The 21104-nt window shown below is 35.7% G+C and overlaps 1 protein-coding gene across 3 annotated transcripts in view; it reads left to right on the forward strand.

Annotated features, from left to right (window-relative positions):
* Positions 1 to 21104, forward strand: part of Edil3 (EGF like and discoidin domains 3) — a 404159-nt gene that overhangs the window by 140888 nt on the left and 242167 nt on the right. For 2 of the 3 annotated variants that reach the window (XM_004841650.4, XM_087180996.1), the window contains exon 3: positions 13652 to 13681. The exons of the other annotated variant lie outside the window; for it this stretch is intronic. In XM_004841650.4, the coding sequence (XP_004841707.1) occupies positions 13652 to 13681 (30 nt within the window). The remainder of the gene's footprint in view (positions 1 to 13651; positions 13682 to 21104) is intronic. 3 annotated transcript variants of the gene reach the window in all.

Here is a 21104-nt window from a genome sequence, read left to right on the forward strand (position 1 = left end):
GAACATATGTCCAGCTCTTAGAACAGTGCCTAGTTTATAATAAACACCACCTAGAAGTTATTAAAGAAGAAATATGAATAATTAGACCTTACATGCAATTCAAGAGCTACATTCAGAAATCAAGCATTGAAATCCCCATTTTTCCATCATTTCAGTCACTAATAACATTATTTAAATGTCCAATAAATCCTGACCTATTATTTTTATGTCAGTTTTTTTTCTGCTTGTACTTGAATATGCAAACCGGGGATAATTTAGTTGTCATCTTTTGATTTTTTAAAAAAACTTTCTTTCAACATACAATTTGACAAATCACCTCATTTGGTATGGGAAAAGAGTACCTTATGCTCTACTATTTGAAAATTATGAGTAATGTAAGTAATGCTTACATAATTAGGAATTGGCCCTTTAGGACTATAACTTTCCTAAGCTTAGACGAAATAACTTATGAATTGATTTTTATTTGGGAGATTGCAGAATGAGAATCCTATAAAAGCCTAATAAATATCAAGTTGGGATTTAAAACAACATGTTAATATTAGATTCTTGGAACTGATAGATCAACAGTAAGCTTTTTGGAGCTTTGGATAAAGCTGAGATCATAGGAGAAAACAAGAATACTAGACTCTTCCATTTACAAATGTGTGCATGTGTCTCTTGATGCCTTTTCCCTTTTTATTAAATCAACTTTAGTGGTACACTTTTGACATACATAATGATCACATTCATCATAAGGAATTTGTACATGTACATGATATATCTTAGTCTTAATCCCTTTTTTCTCCTTTTCCTTCCCTTGCTTGTCTTATTCTAACCCCAGAAGGGGAATCTATCTTTTCTCACTTTCCCTGAGATGAAGGGCCTGCCCTAGGGATCTCAGATGTGAGAGAAGATAAAGACAGACACATCAACAATTATTAAACACACAGAAAATATTTGTCTGAAGAGGTGAACAAAGTACTACAGGTATCAAATTGAAGAAAAAAAAATCACTTCCAGTTCGAGAGATTGGATTTAATGGGCGAGGTAATTTTTGAGATGTGTTGATTGCAATTATAGTTCATCAGTGGGAATAATTAGATAGGACTATTTTAAAGAAGATGTTTAGAAAAGCACCGATAGGAAGGGTGGAAACTTTCTAGAATAATTAACATTAGTGGTTAATACATGTTTATGAGAGGACTGAGAAGAAAGCACAGTAGTTTTGACCTCTACTGTACACAAGAGCATCTAGGTTTCTCCTTTAACTACTCCCACAATACAGTTTTTAATATTTTTATTCAAATTATCCCAGGGACATGATTTTATAACTTTTCTTAATAATACATTATTGAAGCATACAGTCATTATACAGACAAAACACAAAACTCTTAACTGAACAATATTTGATATAAGTTTTAATGGGCTGGGGATTTAGCTCAGTGGTTTTGCTACTTGCTGCCCAAGCGCAAGGACCCGAGTTCAATCCCCAGTACCAAAAAAAAAACCTTTTAAGTACTACCTCAAGTTTTTCTTTTGGGGATGAAGTTGTTCAAATTGAACTTTTTTTCTCTTACGTTTTATTCTGCCTCTGAGATAAATCTGTTTTTCAATTCATTAATTATTTCAATTGCTTTCTATAGAACTTGGGCCAAAGGTGGCACATTGGCTGAAATTATTGCTAATTTTGAACCAAAAATTAATTATTGGAAGGACCAAGTGGAAAGGTTTAAAGACAATTTCCAGGAGACAATTTTACAACTCCTGATGTCAGTTGATGTGGAAAATTCCTGAGAATCCACTACATAATTTTATTCCACTGGATGACCACTCAGCCTTGGACACCAAGGAAGCTGTTTTACTGGGAAAAACAAATATGTACTTTTCTGTCTGTGGACTTTAATCAACATGTGGAATACATGCAAACTAGATTCTTTGCTGGGGAGAAAGTGAGAGATTAAAAGGCTGTCCTGAAGACTTTGCCTGACTGCAAATTACCAAAATCTCCCTCATTGCCTACATTCATCTAACATTGCTTGCAAGGCAGACATAGCTGTCTTTCTCCCTCAACCCAAGCTGGACCTCCTACCTTCCTCCACTTTCCCCCAGACAGCCCCTAGTCTTGACCTTAGGCAGGAAGAGGGTATAATTACTAGTAACTGGGGCTGAAGCAAGGAAGGAAAGGGCATCGATTCGTTATTCTATTAGTGGCCAACACAGTGTTGGATTGCTCCTTGTACCGCAGCGGTCTCCACAAGACAAGTAATAACACAGTCGTATTTTGTGCTGCCAGTGAGATGACATAGGAAGTCTTGTGTACATCTTATGACTATATTTTGACTATATTTTGAAACAAACAAATTTGAGTTTTTCAAGAATAGGTCAACAAAAATGATATCTGCTATATATGCCATAATGCATAAATTAAGTGGGGATAGTTATCTCAGTTAAGGTAAAAATTAGGACAAATCAATGGCTTTTCAAAAATTTGAATATGTAGCATGTCAACGAAAGATAAAGTTCCCTTCTTTTCCACAGGCCAGTTCTGGAAGAGTGATGTGATATGATCATTTGTAAGATTATGAGTCCTCTGAAATGGAAGGTTTGAACAGTATTTACATGTTTGGATGTCCAATTGTTCTATATGACCTGTACATTTGTTTTGAACTTTTAATTTTATTTTTAAATTTGCTTACATCCTGTTTCCTTAACAGGCTATTTTCTACATGTATCTTGAAGGTTTAGAAAACTAGACATCAGTAGTATCTATCCATTTACAACTTGAAAAATCATCTGTTCTTTTATTATTTGTGTTGTAGCACTAAAGATCAAGTCCAGCACATCATCCTTGCTGAACTCGGCCTTTACCCGACCTGAAAACAATGTAAAAGTTAAGCACAATGGGTCAAGTCTCTCCCTGAGTAGCCTTGTGCCTTTTTTCAGTTACATTGTCTTAAATTTTGAGTCAGTTCATTTTTTTTTCTTTTTTTTTTACTCAGTTGAGCTCTTTAAAGACATTCCAATTAAAGGAAGAATTTAGCCTAGGGAGATGAGCTTTGCAGATAGGGGAATTACATTGTCAATGTCATTTTATTAACACCTGAATGTGGTTACCCTGACCATTTTCCTTTAAAGTAGACCTTAATGATTCAGAAAAAAAGGAATGTAATTTTAGCTCCTATTGTAATAGGCAGTGGAAAAATGTCCCTCTGTAGCAGTTACTACCTCACTGAAGAAGAGAGAGGCACACGAGATTACTCGAGCTCCATGTAAGCAAGCCGAGGTTGTGATTTATCTTCTATGGTTAGCATCCTTGGCATGGGCCCAAATCACATGAAAAATATAATTCCCCTTCACCAAGAACAGTTTCAACAGGATATCTTATATCTCATCTCTCTTCAAGTTAGGCCTGCCCTAAGTTTCCTTCTATTTTTTTTCTTTCTCATCCTTTGAGTCTCATGTAAGACCGAGGGCCTTACCAAACGCTCGGAGGAGCTGACTATAGTGAAGCACACCCAGGAATCCCAGCGGTGCCTTCAGAATGTAAGACCTAGAGCCTTACCAAAGGTCCGAGGAGCTGACTGCAGTGAAGAACACCTGGGAAGGAACACACCGGACAAGTTGGAAAATAAAACAGACCTTTATTAGTCTGGCCAGACGGCACTCCCAAAGCAAAATAGCTTAGAGAGGCAACTGGCTCAGAGTCCGAGGCTGTTTTTATAGGGGGTTGAGGAGGAAGTTAACATATAGAATTAAAGAAAAGGGGACAGAGGTTAGTGGTCGACTGTCACGTATTGATGGTCAGCAGACATTTGCAGCTTGTTCTAAAAATTGTGGTGCCCGGAACTGATGTTCCGGGCAAACAAGGAGTTGAGTAGTTTACTTTGGGACTTTAGGTCTGTTACAGATTTTTATCCAGTGTCCCAAAACTAAGAAGCATCTTTATCCATTAACTCACATTTAATCACAATGGGGCTGGAGCAAAGGAACAAAGGTTATGCAGTCCCACACTCAAAAGATATTTTAATTAAGCCAAATATGTGGAACTGTATTTTGGGATGTCATTATTTCAAAGCATCTTAAAATTTCTGAATTCCTCTCGGGAATATAAAAGCTAAAATAGAAATAGCATTTTGCTAAATAGCTTCAGACATTTCACAATTATAGCTATAAAATAACTATAAAATACTATCAAATACTTGCTTGTTCACACACAGATATATATGTATTATACGCCAAGATTTTGCAATGAAATAGTTTCCTGCCTTCAGTTAGTCACCATGTTTTTAATAACTGTTAAAACTTCACCTTGTTTATATCCCAGAAGATACAGAATATTCAGCATTCAACCCTAAGCACCCCAAGTCACTCTGTATCGAGGGATTTCATGAATAAACATTGATGCTTCTTTGAGTTCCCTGGAGCATCACGGGCTTCATTTTTCACCGCAGAACCCGGCAGCACTGAGAGCCTAGGTGGCCACAGCTCTGCGCTTTCTCGTAAGATGGCGGCACTGATGGGACAGGAAACCTGTTAGTCCAGGACAGGGGCTTCCCAGGCACACGGAAGTCATTCCTCACCATGTCTTGGGCCACTTAGCAGGGTGCGTAGAAGTTGAACTTGATCTTCATTGATGAGTGATTACTTTTGAAGCAAGAGGGCTTGCACAGAGAGAAGGTAGAAATGGAATACTGTTCTGTCTGGTTAAAAACAATTTTAGTACAGATAAGCTGATGGCATAAAAGTCACTTAAAAACCTCATTTACAGAAAGTGACTATTGCATTTAAGATTATGAGCTTCTGCTTATTATATAAAATTTTTTGGTGACATGGATATTGTTGCATATTTCTCCCATGCTTCAAATGGAATCTGATTATTTATTCAGATATCATTTGGGAGAGAGAAACCTTGGAAACCATCCCACTATCATTCACTAAAGTCTTAGCAGAATATATTTTGCTATGTCCATAAAATAAAATATTATTCATTACTGTCAATATTCACTAATTATATTGTAATATAAAAGTATATGCAGTGCATTTTTAAAAGCAATTGTAGAACATCATATATTGTGTGATCTTTTTTGTTTTTATCATACATATATATTTAGTTATTATATTAATGTCGTGTCCTGATGCTTAAATAAATTTACTTCAAAATTCTATTTCTGAGAACTTTTAGTTGGTAATTTAGATGATTTAATGAATACACTTCTACTTTCTAATGGGAACCTTAGTTGGTTGCAACATGGATATTTTCCGACACTCTTAATCACTAATGTCTCTTCTAGTATTAATATTTTATGTCCAATGATCCTGTGGTTTTCTTAAGTGAATGTCTTCACTGAGATTTGGGCCAATATTGCTATCATTTTTAGTTTTTTCTTCCTTTGGTTTCACACATTTGCTTTTAGATTAGCTCATTTGTCCAGACGTACAGAAATGAAGTGAAGCTGAAGTGAGCTGTCTCCCACACAAAAAATAGAGCAATAATCCATAGAACTGAGCTTGATGTAGCCACTCCCCTCTCAGGTGCTGAGAAACAAAAAAATACAGGTAGTGTGGCCACCTAAATGTCACACATAGTGAGCAGATAAGCTCAGTCTCATGGCTTCACTAGCCTTTGCATTGTAGAATGATTCCTCCTTTCCTATATTATATTTTCAAAAAGATTATGAATTTATTCACCTTTACTGAAAAGGGGTAAATCTCAGAAATCATGTGTTAAATCCTAATCTGCCATTTTAGGTTTCTTTTTATTTTCCCATGAATTTGTTTATGATACTTAAGGTTTGACGTCCAAGCCTTATTTTTCAAGGCTATAACAATAATGTGAAAACAGTGATCAAAATTACTTACCAGACTTCATTTTCTCAACTCTAAAACTGAGTGGCTTTTGAAAAATATTTAGTCTGTACCAATTATGTGCACTACACAAAATGAAAATATAGTCCTGGCCCTCCACGAAAGATTGCATCCAGCTTGGGAAACGAGACTAGAAAATATGATGTGCTGTTTTATATTTAGTACCGAATGTAGATTACACTGTAAAAGCCAGTGGAAGAGTGAAAGAGATAAGTACATAAATCTGAAGGCTGAAATAAATACTAAAGAAGTGAAGGTGGTCGGGTGTGAGTCAGTCTACAAAGATGAGATGCATAGGACAGGAAATGAAGTCGAGTGAGTATATAAAGGATAACTGAAGGAGCTTAACATTGAAGTATAACTTTATTTGTGATGTCCAGTCACAGTTTAAAAATGGTAACCCTCACTCTACGTAGCATTTATATACTCAAATCTCTTTAATTCTGTCAGGATAGGGATTCAGGCTATAGAAGAAGTCTTACTATCCACCTTCCCATTACTTTGGCTTAGGTTTACAAAACTTGTGACTTCTTTTTTTAAAATTCAATAAGAAAAACGGAAACCAAATCATCCATTCTTTTTTTTCTTATTTTCCTCATTTGTACCTCTCTAAAAGGAGAAAATCACAAACACATTACTAATTGCTGTTTAAAATGATTCATTGTGTAACTAGCTAGTAAAGGCCATGTGAACTATATCTTACTAAGCCCAGAAACTGCACGTTGTCCTTTACTTTAAGGATTATATTTAGTTAATAAATTATTAATGTTTAAAAATTATAGGATTAATGTTTTATCAACAGTTGTTTTTTCAACTATTATTCCTTTTCTCTCATACCTCAAGAAAGAAAATTGCACAGTTAATAAATTATATATGCAGTTATCTTTAGATTATCCAATGAGACATAGATAAACATGTAAGGCTTTCGTGTTTAGTAAAGTTGCTTAATGAAGCAGTTGAACTTTATTTAGTAATACAAAGGACTATGTTAATCATTAGTCTCATCTTCACTTTTTCTGACACCAATTTCTTGTGTCCCTACACTGTTCCAGGGACTAGGCTAAAAGCTGTAGACCAAATGGTCTCTTCGTCACTTTCTAGCTGCTGAGACAAACACAAAACACCCACCACTTCATGGAGGAAATGTTTGCTTGGCTCAAGATTACAGTCCATGGTCTGTTGGCCCCAAAGGACAAATGGCATGGCGGAAGGGTCTGGGCGGGGGAGCTCTTGTGTCACAGCAGGAAGCAGGGAGAGAGAATGGAGGAGCCAGAGCAGGAGATAACCCTTCCAGGTTCTACTCACAGTAACCTCCTTCTGACCAGCCCCAGCTCTAGTACTCCCACGATCCAGTCACCTTCCAAAAGCCCAGCCTCTGAACATCTTCTGGGTCTGATGGGGACAGTTTCGATTTAAACCATAATGTTTTAGTCAAGGTCTGAGAAGTACATGTGGCTGATAAATACATGAAGAAAAGTTCAGCATCATTGGCTATTAGAGCAATGCAAATTAAAACAACAATGAGTTTCCGTCTTACCCCAGAAAAATGGCTAGAATCAAGAAAAATCAAATGAAAACAAATGCCCATGAGGCTGTGGAGAAAATGGAGCTCATGGACATTGTTGGTGGGAATGTAAACTAGTACAGACACTACAGAAATCAGAATGGGGTTTATTGAAAAAAAAAATAGAAATTCATTCAACCCAGTTAGTCCCTGTGAAAGTATTTTCCTAAAAATTTTAAAGACATCAAATTACAGTAATCCATGCATACTGATGTTTATAGTAGCACAATTCACATTAGCTAAATGGAGTACAGGATATCTAAATGGAATACACAATGAAGTACTATTCTGCCATAAAGAAGATAAACTTGATTCATTTCTAGTAAAATGGAGGCAATTTCATATTTAATGAAATAAATCAGACACACAAATTTTAATATGGGATGATATCTCTTACATGAAAAACTCAAATTAGAAATTAAAGAGCAAAATCAAAGGTAGATAATAGGAAACAGGGAGGTAGATCTCTTGCAAATGGGAAGGAGAACGAGTGACAGAGAGGAAGAGTGAGAAGAGGGAAGGAGACGGAAAAGGCATTGAGATGGGTGGTATCCAGGTTTCAACTTCTCACAGTGAACGTCGTCATTATGTGGTGCAAACACGTCCCATAAATATAAAATTGAAAAAGAATGTAGTGTTTCACCCCAGCTCCTAAAGGGTTCATGTCCATCTCTTTATGCAAAGTGTATTTAACCTATCTCCAAAAGTCTTCAAATCTTAACCATTTCAACATTGCTGAAAAGTGCAAGTTTAACAACTCCTTTGAGACTCAAGGAAAACTCCTGATGCCCTGTAAAATTGAAAAAGGAAGTAAACGTGGTGTCGCAGGGCAAATATCCCCAATCCAAAAGGGAGAAGTTGGTGGATAGGAAGAAGTTAGACCAAGGCAAGACTGAAGCCTATGAGGGAAAACATTAAATCCTGCAGCTCTGAGTCCAGCATCCAAGGCACACTGTGGTGATAGGAGAACTCCAAGGACATGGGTGGCCTCCTGCCTTGGGCACTACAGGTGCTGAACAAAGGAGACAACCTGCCCTTGGGAAACTGTAGTCAAATGGAGAAGTCTGCAAGACGTACAAGGAAGTATAGACCTACACTGCACATATACATGATTATATGGTATGTATCATCAGTTGTATTTAAATAGATGTCCTCCTCTACATCCAGCACAGGAATCAAAATGCATGTTAAACCTGATAAAACAGAGTAGATGATTTGATTCTCTAAACATATTTTGTGCAAGTACAAGTACTTTAATGACTGAGTTCATGAATTTGAAATGAATGTTTACTCTTCTTTGTCTTGATATTACCACAAACACACATGCGCACACGCAGCATTTAACATCTGGATAGGCATAAATAACCAGGCATAAATATCATCATCATTATTTTCACTATAATGCAGCTGAATAAAAACATTCTAAAGTATTTGTCAGAGTACAGTAACACATTTCTGTTGCTTTGTTTACGGAAATAATTACATAAATAATACTATACTTGGAAGCATATTTGGTACATAATTAACTAAATTTACGATATATTCAGCAAAATTAACAGTAAATGACTGAATCAAGTAATACTCACAATATGCTAAGAAATGTATATTTTATATTTCATAACATTCCCTATTTTATGATAAGCTACACTGGGTACAGATTACTTTAATATGTGCAGTATCCAAGTTATAAAAGCATACTTAAAGCACCCAACCATAAAGAGAAAATTCAGAATATGTTAGGACTGTTGAGAACTGAAAGAGACATGTCCAGAGATGATGAGCATATACTTTCATGTCAGATGTAGGCCAGGGCAATGTGTAGCTTACTGGACATAAGCCCTTACTTACCTCATAGTTGGTTCCTACAGAAAAATAGGGAAAGACAGCAGGGGAGAAATGGAGGGAGAGAAGACAAGTCTGCATGATACTTTTTCTTTCTTCTTCCAAGCCCCTTCCCACTTCCCACTCCACTTTGGCACACAGTGTTCAACTTCTGAATCAAAGGAATTATTTTATTGTATCAAACTGTAGTGATGCACTCAGCTGAGAAGAAAGGAGTGACCTTCCAGTTGTCCTCTGAAATCACAGCCCGAGGCTGTATGTACTTTTGGTCTCAGCTGCCTCAAATAATCAATTTCGTACGCATCCTAATATAGTTTAAATGGAACAACAAAACTGATTCGAGTTGTTGCAGAACACCACTTATAGTACTTCCAAATAACAGGAAACCCAGTTCACACTACCTACACAACAGAGTGAGTATATTTTTCCTTAGAACAAGACGATCAGGGGTAGGGAAGAACTCATTGTTCATAGGGTCAGTGGCTCAGCAGTGTTAGCAGCAATCTAATTTTATTCTTTCAAAGCTGGCTCCTATCACAATTACAAGATGTGTGCCAGCTACCTCCAGGCTACAAGATATTTGTCTCTCCTAAAAAAATGAGAGAGAGGTGTTATTTCTAGACATTTTCTCAGGACGATGAGGCTGTCTTGGTTTCAATTCCACCCCATCCAAACACAGTAACCTTACCTTAAGTACCCTTGTCGCCAAGGAAGGACACTCCTGAACCTCTTTTGTGTCTCTGGAGTTGGCATACGTGAGCTCAGTCAACTCCAGTTAGAAAATAAATCGCTACTAAACTGAATATGTACAGAATTTTTTGGTCATTATTTCCTAAACAATATATAGCAACTATTTACATAGCATTTTTATTGTACAAGGTGACAGAAATAATCTACAGATGAGTTGAAGTATACCAACGGTTGACCTATGTTATATGTAAATATTATGTCATTTTGTGCAGGAGTCTTCAGCTTACACAGACTTTGGTATCTGAGAGGGAAGCAGTCTTCTTAGAAATACTAATGAATAAGTTCACATTAATACCTAGACCAATGACTGAGCCCTATGATAGGGAACAGATTTAGTTAGTTCTGAGATACAGATCACTTTAAATCAAAGAGAGAATTGTCTTCTCCCAAAACACTAAAACAGGTATGCAATAACATCTGAAGCTCCTTCAGGGCAAAGAGCAATGAAAGTTGGTTAGGCAATCACAGAATACAATTGTAAAGGGTTTCCAATAAGCCTACAGATTTTTTTCCATAGCTCCAAGGACAGGACCCATGGCCTTTCCCTGTGAAACAGACTTTGGTAGGCTGTAACCCCAGTCCTTAACATTTAGCCTTCATAACCTTCACCAGGACAGATTTTTACAAATGTGGAAGCGTGGGCTAACAAATACTCAAAATTCAAATTCAGTATATCTGAAACATTTTAACAAACACACAGAGAGATTCTATTATGGATGGTTGAAGTAGTTTACTCAGTTAAATCCTGTACCTCAGTGCATTTCTTTACTGTTCTCGCACCATCACAGTCAGTTTATTAAGTCCTTACACATGCTGAGTTGGTAGAACAAAACAATCGTTTTGTTTCATAGGTTATTTGTGTTTTACTTGGTTGGCTGTGCTGCAGTTTCCAGAACTGAGGGAGTCCGAATGTAGTGCAGACTCAGAATTTTGTTAAATCATTGATTTCACCACTTCTAAGAAGCAAACAGAGTGAAGAATCATTTGGGTAGTACCACCAGTACCTTCTGAGATAGCTTATTCACTGAAATATCATTTTGTAGACCACTAATGCCCACTTTGACGTTTAGTTTTACTTTGAAGCTCTAGTTGCCCTCTTTTAACACTTCCTGACATTTTATTCAACAATACAGAGAGCCTAGAGGTTGGCTTTGCCACACAGATAACTCGAACAGTGAATTAGTGCCATTCCCAAACTTTGAGTATTGTGTGTTTTCGTGAGATACCTATTGGTTAATGACATCTAAATTTATGAGGAAGCATTAGTAAGGAGATTTTGCTTAGAAATAGAACTCTATGCAAAATCGTGTGTGGGCTGACTGCAGTGTGAACTGATTACCAAGAAGCTTTCAGGAAAGCAAGCTCTGGTATGGGCTAGTGACCTGCATGCCCTGTAGGATTGGAATTCAATCTAATTGCTGTGGCTCCTGTACAATTAAAATTGTATTTTGTGCTTGCTAGGTGTGTCTTGAGAGTTCTTATGTACTCATAATGGACGGGTGAGATCTTGGTGCTGCCGATCTCTTTTCCTTAGATGTCATCAGGGTAGACATTTTAAAATCCATAGTTAAGATCTCACCTGCCTGTTTCTACCCTACATTATAAGAGACACGGGAAGTTTCTAAACAAGAATATCATTCATTGCAAAGGGTAGTGATCACATTTCAATATGTATTGTCACCTCGCTGTTCACTTTCTCTTTAAGAGTACCCTCGGTCAGTCCTTTATTGGACAGTAAGGATTAACAAGAAAGTTTGGTTTTAAAATCAAACTGATATCAATCACCTCAAATTCGAATGAACTCAGGTCTTGAAGTTACTCCAAACCTCTGTAACTTCTATTAATTTTCATCCCATGCTTGCTTTGTGAACTAAATGTGTTCTCACACATAAAGTCATCAGCCAGAAGCATTTTTTCCATTCTGAATCTCCAGACTTTGATAACCTAGCTAACTCAGCATTTCTTCAAATCTTTTTGCCATTTCCTTAAAAGGGAAATTTCTGGAAGACAGAACTTTTCTCTTTGAACATGCTACAATATATTTTGGACATGATAAAACAGCAAACAGCTTTTAAAAATATTTATGCTCCTCACACCATGTGTAACAACTGTGTTTGCTCTCTTTAGTTCTTTGTGTGCCAAGGAGAGATATCAGAGAGTGGAGAGGAAAATGCAGCTGGACACCATGAGCTTGTCTAGGGTGTTCTCTTTGCAGATGTGCCCTACCTCACAGGCTAACAGGTTCCCCCATTAACACATAAGATGGGAGCAGTGCCCATTTATAAGCAAGTCAGCTAAGTCACTGTTCATTTTAAAACCCTGGATCAAGTGAAGGAGTTCAGGCTTGTGTCATGTAATTCACCAGAAATATTCTGGGTGAACCGCAGTTGTGCACTGAACAGATATGAGAGTGTGTCTGGAAGAGGAAAGGTGAATAGGTAAATTCTGGGCAAAATCATGAAGCTACACAGATAAGCTCTGTTTTACATTTTTCTAAGCAACAGGCTTCCCTCTCACTCAGCAGTGGGCTTTTGCCCTAGGAGCCTTGCTGCTCTCAAACATCGCCTTTAAAACAGGAATCAACACGATCCACACTTTGACAAGTTACAGTTAATGTTACCTTATGTTGATATTACTTAGTAATGTCTCAATCCTAACTAGTACTGCTTATAGAGATTCTGACTTGTTTGGTTTGAGGTAAAACCCAGAATTTGACATTCCAATGAGTATCCAGGACCAAGAGCTGCTGTAGTAGGACATAATTATATTTTCATATCTTGGCATCTGGTTTGTAATATCCATGTTTATTCAAGAGTGAGCTGCAGAATGCATGAGTCAAAGCCTTCTGTAGTCATCCTTTAAAATGTGCATATGTGCATTCCTGTGTCCTTAGCACAGAATGAAAATCATTACTGAATTCTTGAAGATTGCAGTACAGGTGAGGTAATGTGTGTGTGTGTGTGTGTGTGTGTGTGTGTGTGTGTGTGTGTGTGTGAGAGAGAGAGAGAACAGGAAAGACTGAGAAGAAAGAAAAAGAGAGGGTGTATGTATTAGAATCTTCACATTTAATAAAAACGTGACTGACTCACTGTGAAATTTAGCAACATCTATCTTATAAATTCTATCTCAAAGAAGAAAAGCTTCAACCCCTGGGAATAGCTTTAAATCCCTCCATGTTAATAGAAAATTGACCCTGGAGTACATGTGTGTCATATGCAATTTACATTTAATTAACATTGTTCATTATTATGGGAATTTAAGAAGACGAGTTGTATATAAAAAGAAAAGGAAATTCCAACACAGATGGCATGATTGTCTCATTTGAAAAAAGCACATCTTAAAGAATGAGAATATACTGTATTTTTTTACTTATTATTTTCAAATAAATGTAAATATTCATGAATCTATCTCCAGATAATGAAAGAAATCTAATGTATGCAAAAACTTACTAGTTAGGGAATTGTGATGATTATAAATGTGAAACTTTTATATTCAGTATCTCTCTCTCTCTCCTCTCTCCTCCCTCTCCCTCCCTCTCTCTCTCTGCCCTTTTCCCTCCCTGCCTCCCCTCTCCATCTCTCCCTCTCTCCTTTCCCTCCCTTTCTCTCTCCCTCCCCATACTCTGTCCCTTTACCCCTTTTCCCTGAGCAGCATCAGATGAAGAAGAGCCAACTTCAGCAGGTAAAGTTCTTCTATTATAAATATTATCCCTATTTCATTTAATGCCTTTAATGAAAGACACTCACATTTTTATTTTTTTATTTTTTGACCAGAAAGTTGGAATATTTTAATATCTTAAAATTTTTTATGCGCCCACTGTGCTATGTCAGACTAAATGATGTTGATTAACATTCTTGAATAAAAAGAGAATCAATAAAAAATGAACAATTATTACAGAGGAAAGCATAATAAAAATAGCCCATCAACAACAAAGGACAAGGAAAATTGAAATATTACGATATTTAGAAGAATGCAGAACTGTATGTATGAGAATTATAAAACAAAAAGAATCAAAAAGAGGAAAATGGCAGAATAAATTCTCATAAATATCACCTTCTATGATAGAATAATAAATTATCAAATATGTAACCACCATGAGTCATAATATTCAAATTTAAAGATTAAATTTGCCTCAAACACACTTTTAGAAATTTATCTTTTACAGTTACAACTGAGCCTGCCCCCTGGCATCACAGTTCTGTTCATCTACTAATCAGTGTTTATCAAGCACAGGGCAGGGCTTGAACTCAGTCTATGATGAAGCCAGATAGGAAAGGACACATTACTCTCAAGGTGGTTGCAGGAGAGTGGGACACATCATAAGTGAAATGCCAGCAGTCTAGAGACCGGGCACATCTATACGCATACAATGGGAGGGACTTTCTTTCCATTAGCAATTAATTAAAGACCCGGAGTTACAGATCAATACACGGGGAGTGGCAGAGTCTGAGCGAGAGACTAAAGCGAAAAGAGCAGATATTAGTTACCCTGGTCAGATTCCTCCTTAGTATGGGGGAGGCACAGTCCTGAGAGACATGAGGAGGAGATGATTAGTGAAATTGTTGGGCACCTGGGGCTTGCCCGTGGGCAGGGAGGAGTGTGGTCTAGTGACTAGAACACATAGTCAGGGAAGGACTCTTTCAATTTATAGTCCTCACATATGTCAGCAGACCTCACCTCATGAATCTACCTCTCTGGAAAACTGAGCAAGGATTTTACCTAGAAGAATGAAATCAGAAGATCAAAAATTCAATATAAGAAAGCAAAATGGTTACTGTGCAGAATTTTTGGGTTAAACTCCAATGATACATAAATGTCATACTGCACGATACTAATTACCATTATACTCCCTTAGCAATGAAGTCAAAGATGCAGATGAATTCTTAACTGATGTTTCATTTCATAATATCTTTAGTTTATTACCTAAATGATGGGATGATGGGAAATCCTTAATCATTTGCTCCTTTTTAAGGTGATATTGTGTAACTTGATTTTAGGAGCCTTATACGCATGTGACTCAACAGCAGCCTTTCACCTTATTGAGTGAATTCTTTCTCATTTCTGACTTCATTTTGTCCTTCTGTGAACTTTGGTGTCTACAGAAATGCTCAAAGATTTTCTTCATGTATCTTATTTATTTATTTTTATTGTTACTCTTTGCAGTACATGATAATTACATTAATCTTGGGGAACTGCTACACATGCATTTTGCATTTTGATCATTTTTACCCTCTCTCTTTCCCCTCCATTCTTAGATACTTTCCCATCTCCACAAATTCTACCTCCATTTCTTTCCTTCTTTCATTTTACACTTAAAATCATGTAGACATTGGGTTTCTCATATAAGAGAAACCACGTGATATTTATCCTTCTGTGCTTGAGTTGTTTCACTTAGGATTATGGTCTCACGATCCATCCACTTTCCTACACATTCATTAAACATATCCTTCTTTATGGCTGGGTAGTACTTGCTTGTGTATACAGACCACGTTTTCTTTATTCATTCACATGTTGATGGCCACATGTGGCATTTCCATGACTTAGCTGTTGTAAATTGTGCTGCTATTAACATAGCTATGTATGCATAATTGTAATTCGATGACTTTAACTCTTTTGGGAAGATACCCAGAAGAGAAATAGTTGGATCAAATGGAATTTCTATCTTTATACTGATTTCCATGGAGTTTGTACTAGTTTACATTCCCACAAACAATATAGAAAGCTTTATTTTATTTTCTCTACGGCCCCTCCAGCTTTAGTTATTTGTTGAGTCCTTGGTCATAGCCAGTCTTACTGAGGTAAGATGGAATCTCAGTGTTGTTCTTATTTGTTTCTCTAAAGGCCAAAGATGCTGAACATTTCTTCCTGCACTCATTGGCTCTTGAAAAGTGTTTATACATGTCATTTGCCCACTTTTTGATTAGTTCCTCCATTTTGGAAAGTCTAATTCTTTGAGCCTGTATTTTCTAGATATTAGTCCTCTCTTTAAGGAGTAGCAGGCAAAATTTTATTCCCATTCTAGAGGTTGTCTCTCCAATGAGCTTATTGTTTCTTTTGCTGTTGAGAAGTTTTTTAGTATTATATAATCCCATTTGTTGATTCTTGGCATTACTTCTTGTGCAACTGGAGTTTTGTTCAGAAATTTCTTGCCTAATCCCTATATCTTCAAGAAATTTACCTATTTTATCTTCTAGCAGATTCAGTATTTCTGTGTTTATATCTAGGTCTTTGATCCATTGTCATTGCATTTTAGTACAAAGTGAGAGATATGAATCTATATTCATTCTTCTGTGGGAGGATAACCAGTGTTCCCAGCACCATTCATTAGAAAGGATATCTCTTCTCCAGTTGATGTTTCTGTCCCCTTTGTCAAAACCAGGTTATTGGGGTGCATGGGGTTATTTCTGTGTCCACTATTGTACTTTAGTGGTCAACATGTCTATTTGGTGCCATTAATATTCTGTTTTTATTATTGTAGCTTTGTAGTATATTTTGAAATCCATTATTCTAATGCCTTTTGCTTTGTTCTTTTTGCTCACAATTGCTTTGACTGTTCTGTGTCTCTTGTGGTTCCAAATGAATTTTAGGATTTATCTTATGATTCTGTGAAGAATGGTATTGGTATTTTAATTGGAATTGCTTCTAATCTATACATTATTTTTGGTAGTAGAGCCATTTTGACAATATTGGTTCTACCATTTTGTAATGTCCTTGTCAGTCTCTTTTATCATAGTATGATGCTTTTTATTGTAAAGTTCATTTACTTCCTTTTCTTAACCTTAATTGAGTTTTCTTTCAGATGTCATTTTTCTCCAGCACCCACATTTTTCTAGCCAAGTTCAGTCTCATCCTTTTTATATGGTCACACAACACCATGCTGTGCTGTCTGCCAATCAATTTTGGTTCCATTGCAAAATAATTATTCTGATTTCTTTAAATGTTGAAAATAAATTATAACAAATGTAAACTATTTAAATATAATGATTTGGTGGTATTTTTAATTCTAAAGTTATTTTGATAACTTCTCAGCTTACTAAGTTTTTTTGTCAAATGTAATTGAATACCTTTATCTCCAAGTATTCACTTTTGGGCCGTGTCATCTGAACATCAAAGAGTTCATACTTTAAACAAATTTTGTTTTCATATATGAGCTAATATTTTTTGTTGTGATTTCAAATTTTAAGTGGAACACATGTACTCTAAAGAAATACTGTATTTTAACTACTTAATTTCACATATAAATGATGCTAACATTGAAAAATTGATCATTTAGTAAAATATGCATTCTTTTTCATTTTTTTTGTATAAGAATTTTGGTGAAAACTAAAAGTTTTGTTTTAATTTTTAAAAACTAATAAAAACATATGGGCTAATTATGTTAACACTTTTTTTTTTTTTTTTTCGTACTGGGGATTGAACTCGGGACCTTGCTGTTGTGAGGCAGGCGGTGGAACCACTGAGCTAAATCACTGGCCCTATATTAACACTTTTGAGAACATATTATGAGCTGTGTAAAGAATTGGTTTTATAAAGAATCTGACTAATTGTAGAAATGAGATTGTAATTTTTTAGTTGTTGATTATTATCTGTTACACAAAATTTTTCAATACATTTTTCTTAACTGAATATTTATAATTCTGTTCATGTTTTATTCCATAATACTTACCAAATATGTATCTTTTATTTAGAACTGTTATCTATAATATATTTGTTATATGATTAATATTATCTGTTTTATTCTTATATTCCTTCCTCAAAGAATTTATGCACAATTGTTTTTTCAGATGGAGATTAATTTTGGAGTCCTCCTTTGTCTTTCTTCCATATGATTTTTCCATTGCATTTAAATTATCAATGAAACTTAATCATAAATTAATTTAAATTTCATATCGCCACACAATTTCTTTACAAGGTTCATACTCTTCCCTAAGATTCACTGCATAATTGGATAATAACTCTTTCTAGAGCATGATCCCAACTGAAATACCCTCAGCAAGGGCTAAGGGACAGATGTGGACCCCAGCCTGGCCTATACTGTCTGAATTCTCATCAGCTTTTGGACTTCCTCGCTCTGACTAGAATCATCCATTAAGCTCTCCTTAGAGCATCATGGGGCTTCTCTACCTTGCATCTTCAGGCCTTTCCAAACTTTTCTTGCAAACCAGGTTCCAAAATATTCTAATCCACATGGCCAGATAAAGTCACAGCAAGGACCCACTTCTCTGGTAACCAGTTTTCTGGGTCAGTCAGCTCTTACAATGCTGGGACCAAATACCCAACATTCACAAGTTAAAGGAGGAAATGGTTTATTCAGCTCACAGCTTTAGTCCATATTTGGTTGACTCCAAGGCAGAAGCATTATGGAGGAAGGGTGTCTTGGCCAGAAAGTGGAGTAGGGAAACAGCACCGGAGAGGAAAGGACCATGGGGCCAGACATAGACCTCAAGATTTGTCTTTCCAGGGCCTCCTGGACATATCCAGAAGTGTGCTGTACTAATCTTCCTGCTGTATTCCAAGCCCACCAAGTTTTCAGTTTCTTAACATCAGCTGAGAAGAAAGAAAAATGAAAAGGCCCAGAGAGCCAGGGTCCTAGGAACAGATACAGTCCCTGGGAATATGCCCCCGGAATACTCTCTTGTCACTCCAGCCCCACCTCAGGATTCTTTCACCTTCCAATAATCATGTTAAATTATGGTTGGATTTGTTTATTAATCCACTGATGAAGGAAGTATAAGCTCTTGTATTTCAGTCACTTCCCAAAAGTTCATCAGTAACCAAACCTCCAACACAGTGCATCTCGTGGCAGGCATTTTGGATCTCAACCATGAAGAAATTCTAAGAAAATTAATAAGATATTAAAGAGTGTTTTATTTGTGATGTAATGCTGCACAATCACATGGGTGTTTCTCTTTAACATAGAACATATTCGATTTGCCTCATATTTTGAATTATTGTAAGGTTGACATAATTGAAATAGACATTTCTTCTACTCTGTTTCAATACATCTCTTTTTAGGTGTAGTGAATTTAATAAATTTAAGAATAAAAATATTCATACACTTTTACAAATCACAGTCTCTCCAATTATTTTTTCATATATGCCTAAATTATTGGAACCTCTAAATTGCATTGTAAACAGCAAGTGCATAATAAATTTTTTCATTGATTTATAAAGAAGATGAATAATACGTTGCACATGAATTTCCAATTATGGAGCTATATCACCCTCTAGATTACAAAGCATTAATTTATTAATCATTTTAAGTCCAGGATGTCCAAATAGAAGGCTTTAGCTTACAGAACCTTGTGTATAGTATCAGATTTATGACAGCAATACTAACTTGAGTGTATAATCTGTCTGTTTTGAAGGATTTACATTATAGTAAGGTTAAATTTCAATAAATAGCACTCTAATAAAATTACATCAGTGACTACTTTTCTTATGGAGCACAAATCTAGTTTTTATCTTTTATTTAAATTTTGTAATACAATCATAAACTGATTATACCAATAATTTCCTATATCCTTTAAAAATAAAGATGTGTGTTAAAACATTGATAGTTGCAAATAAAACAATCTATGTAAAATATAATTTACTAACTATAAAGTATATCAAATTAAGTTTATTCTCACATAAATTTTCTCTTTGTCAATGTATTTGTTTTATTAGCTATCCTTTGGTATCTCTAGAAATAGTATTTACACATTAAATTGAGGAAATCATTACAACATTTAAAACAAGCCCAGAAATGGAAAATATTACTGAAAAGGACCAAAATCAGAGAATGACACAGCAGAGTTCTTGTAGACAAACAATAAATCAGTGATTGCAATTGACTGAATCTACCACTTATTCATATCCTCTCATTTATAAAACTTCCTTATTTGTACTTTTCATCTTTTTATTCTTTTGCCTAAAGGGAAATTCTTACTGTTTCATTTTTTTTTAATATCAGAAGGGGGTCTGAGTTTGGATTTATATAAGAAGTAGCTATTCACCTTTGATTAACTTATATAATGAAGAGTGAAATTTCCAGTATATGTAAAGGTAACCTCTCTTATGTTCCTTTTTGTATACACCTAGAAAAGGGATTGCAGAGTCATCTGGTGGCTTTATTTTCAATATTTTGTGGAACTTCTCAACTGTTGCATAGTAGTTGCATTAGTTTGCATTCCCACAAGCAAAGCACAAGGGTTTCCTGGACCCGGTCTTACCATGTAAAGAATAAATTCAAAACAGATTAAAGGTTGAAAAGTAAAATCTGAAACCATAAAGTTTCTAGAAGAAACCTGAGAGGAAAGCTCTTTGAAATTGGACTTGGTGATGATTTTCTAGGTATCATACAAAAAGCTCAGAATGCTAGTGACAAGTGGGATGATATCAAACCAAAAAACCCCTGCATAGCAAAGAAAGTAATAATAAGATGAAAAGGTACCTTGTAGACTCAGACAAAACATTTGTGGTCATATATCTGCTTAGAGGTTAATTTTCAAAATATATAAGATACTCATAAGACTGTAACAGAAAAATAAATAAACCAATTAAAAAGCATCCAAAGGACTTGTATTTCTCCAAATAAGACACAAAAATGGCCAACAGACATGTAAAAATGTGCTCAACACCGCTAAAAATTAGAAAAATGGAAATCAAAACCACAATATCACCTCAGATCTGTTAGGATAATTATTATAAATACTGTAAAATTGTGGGCAATCATAGCTGTAATAATACTCAATGACAAAAGCTGTACTGTTCTCCATATGTTTATGAATTTAAAATTTGTATAATTTACTTAGATAAAAATTGTGCCAATGACCTTGATCCCAGGTGGCAGTGAGGACAGAGGTTACTGACTGGATGCAGTAGTTTATAAAGGGCTTCTGTGTTATCCAGGGAATTCAGGCAGTGGTGACTGCACACAGCATCACTACTCCATGTTCACAGGCCTTGGAAATCTCTAAATAGTCTTAACCTTTTAGATTACTGTTTTCTTCACTGAAGAAACACACCTAAGAATGCCAGTAATCTACACATCTACAAAGGACAATAGAACACTGGTTAGCAAGTAAAGATTTGAATCTATTATTTTATATTAGAAAATTAA

This window comes from Heterocephalus glaber, unplaced genomic scaffold, assembly GCF_053883595.1.
Source record: "Heterocephalus glaber isolate CG9 unplaced genomic scaffold, H.glaber_assembly_v1.0 deba00001465, whole genome shotgun sequence".
Taxonomy (NCBI): domain Eukaryota; kingdom Metazoa; phylum Chordata; class Mammalia; order Rodentia; family Bathyergidae; genus Heterocephalus; species Heterocephalus glaber.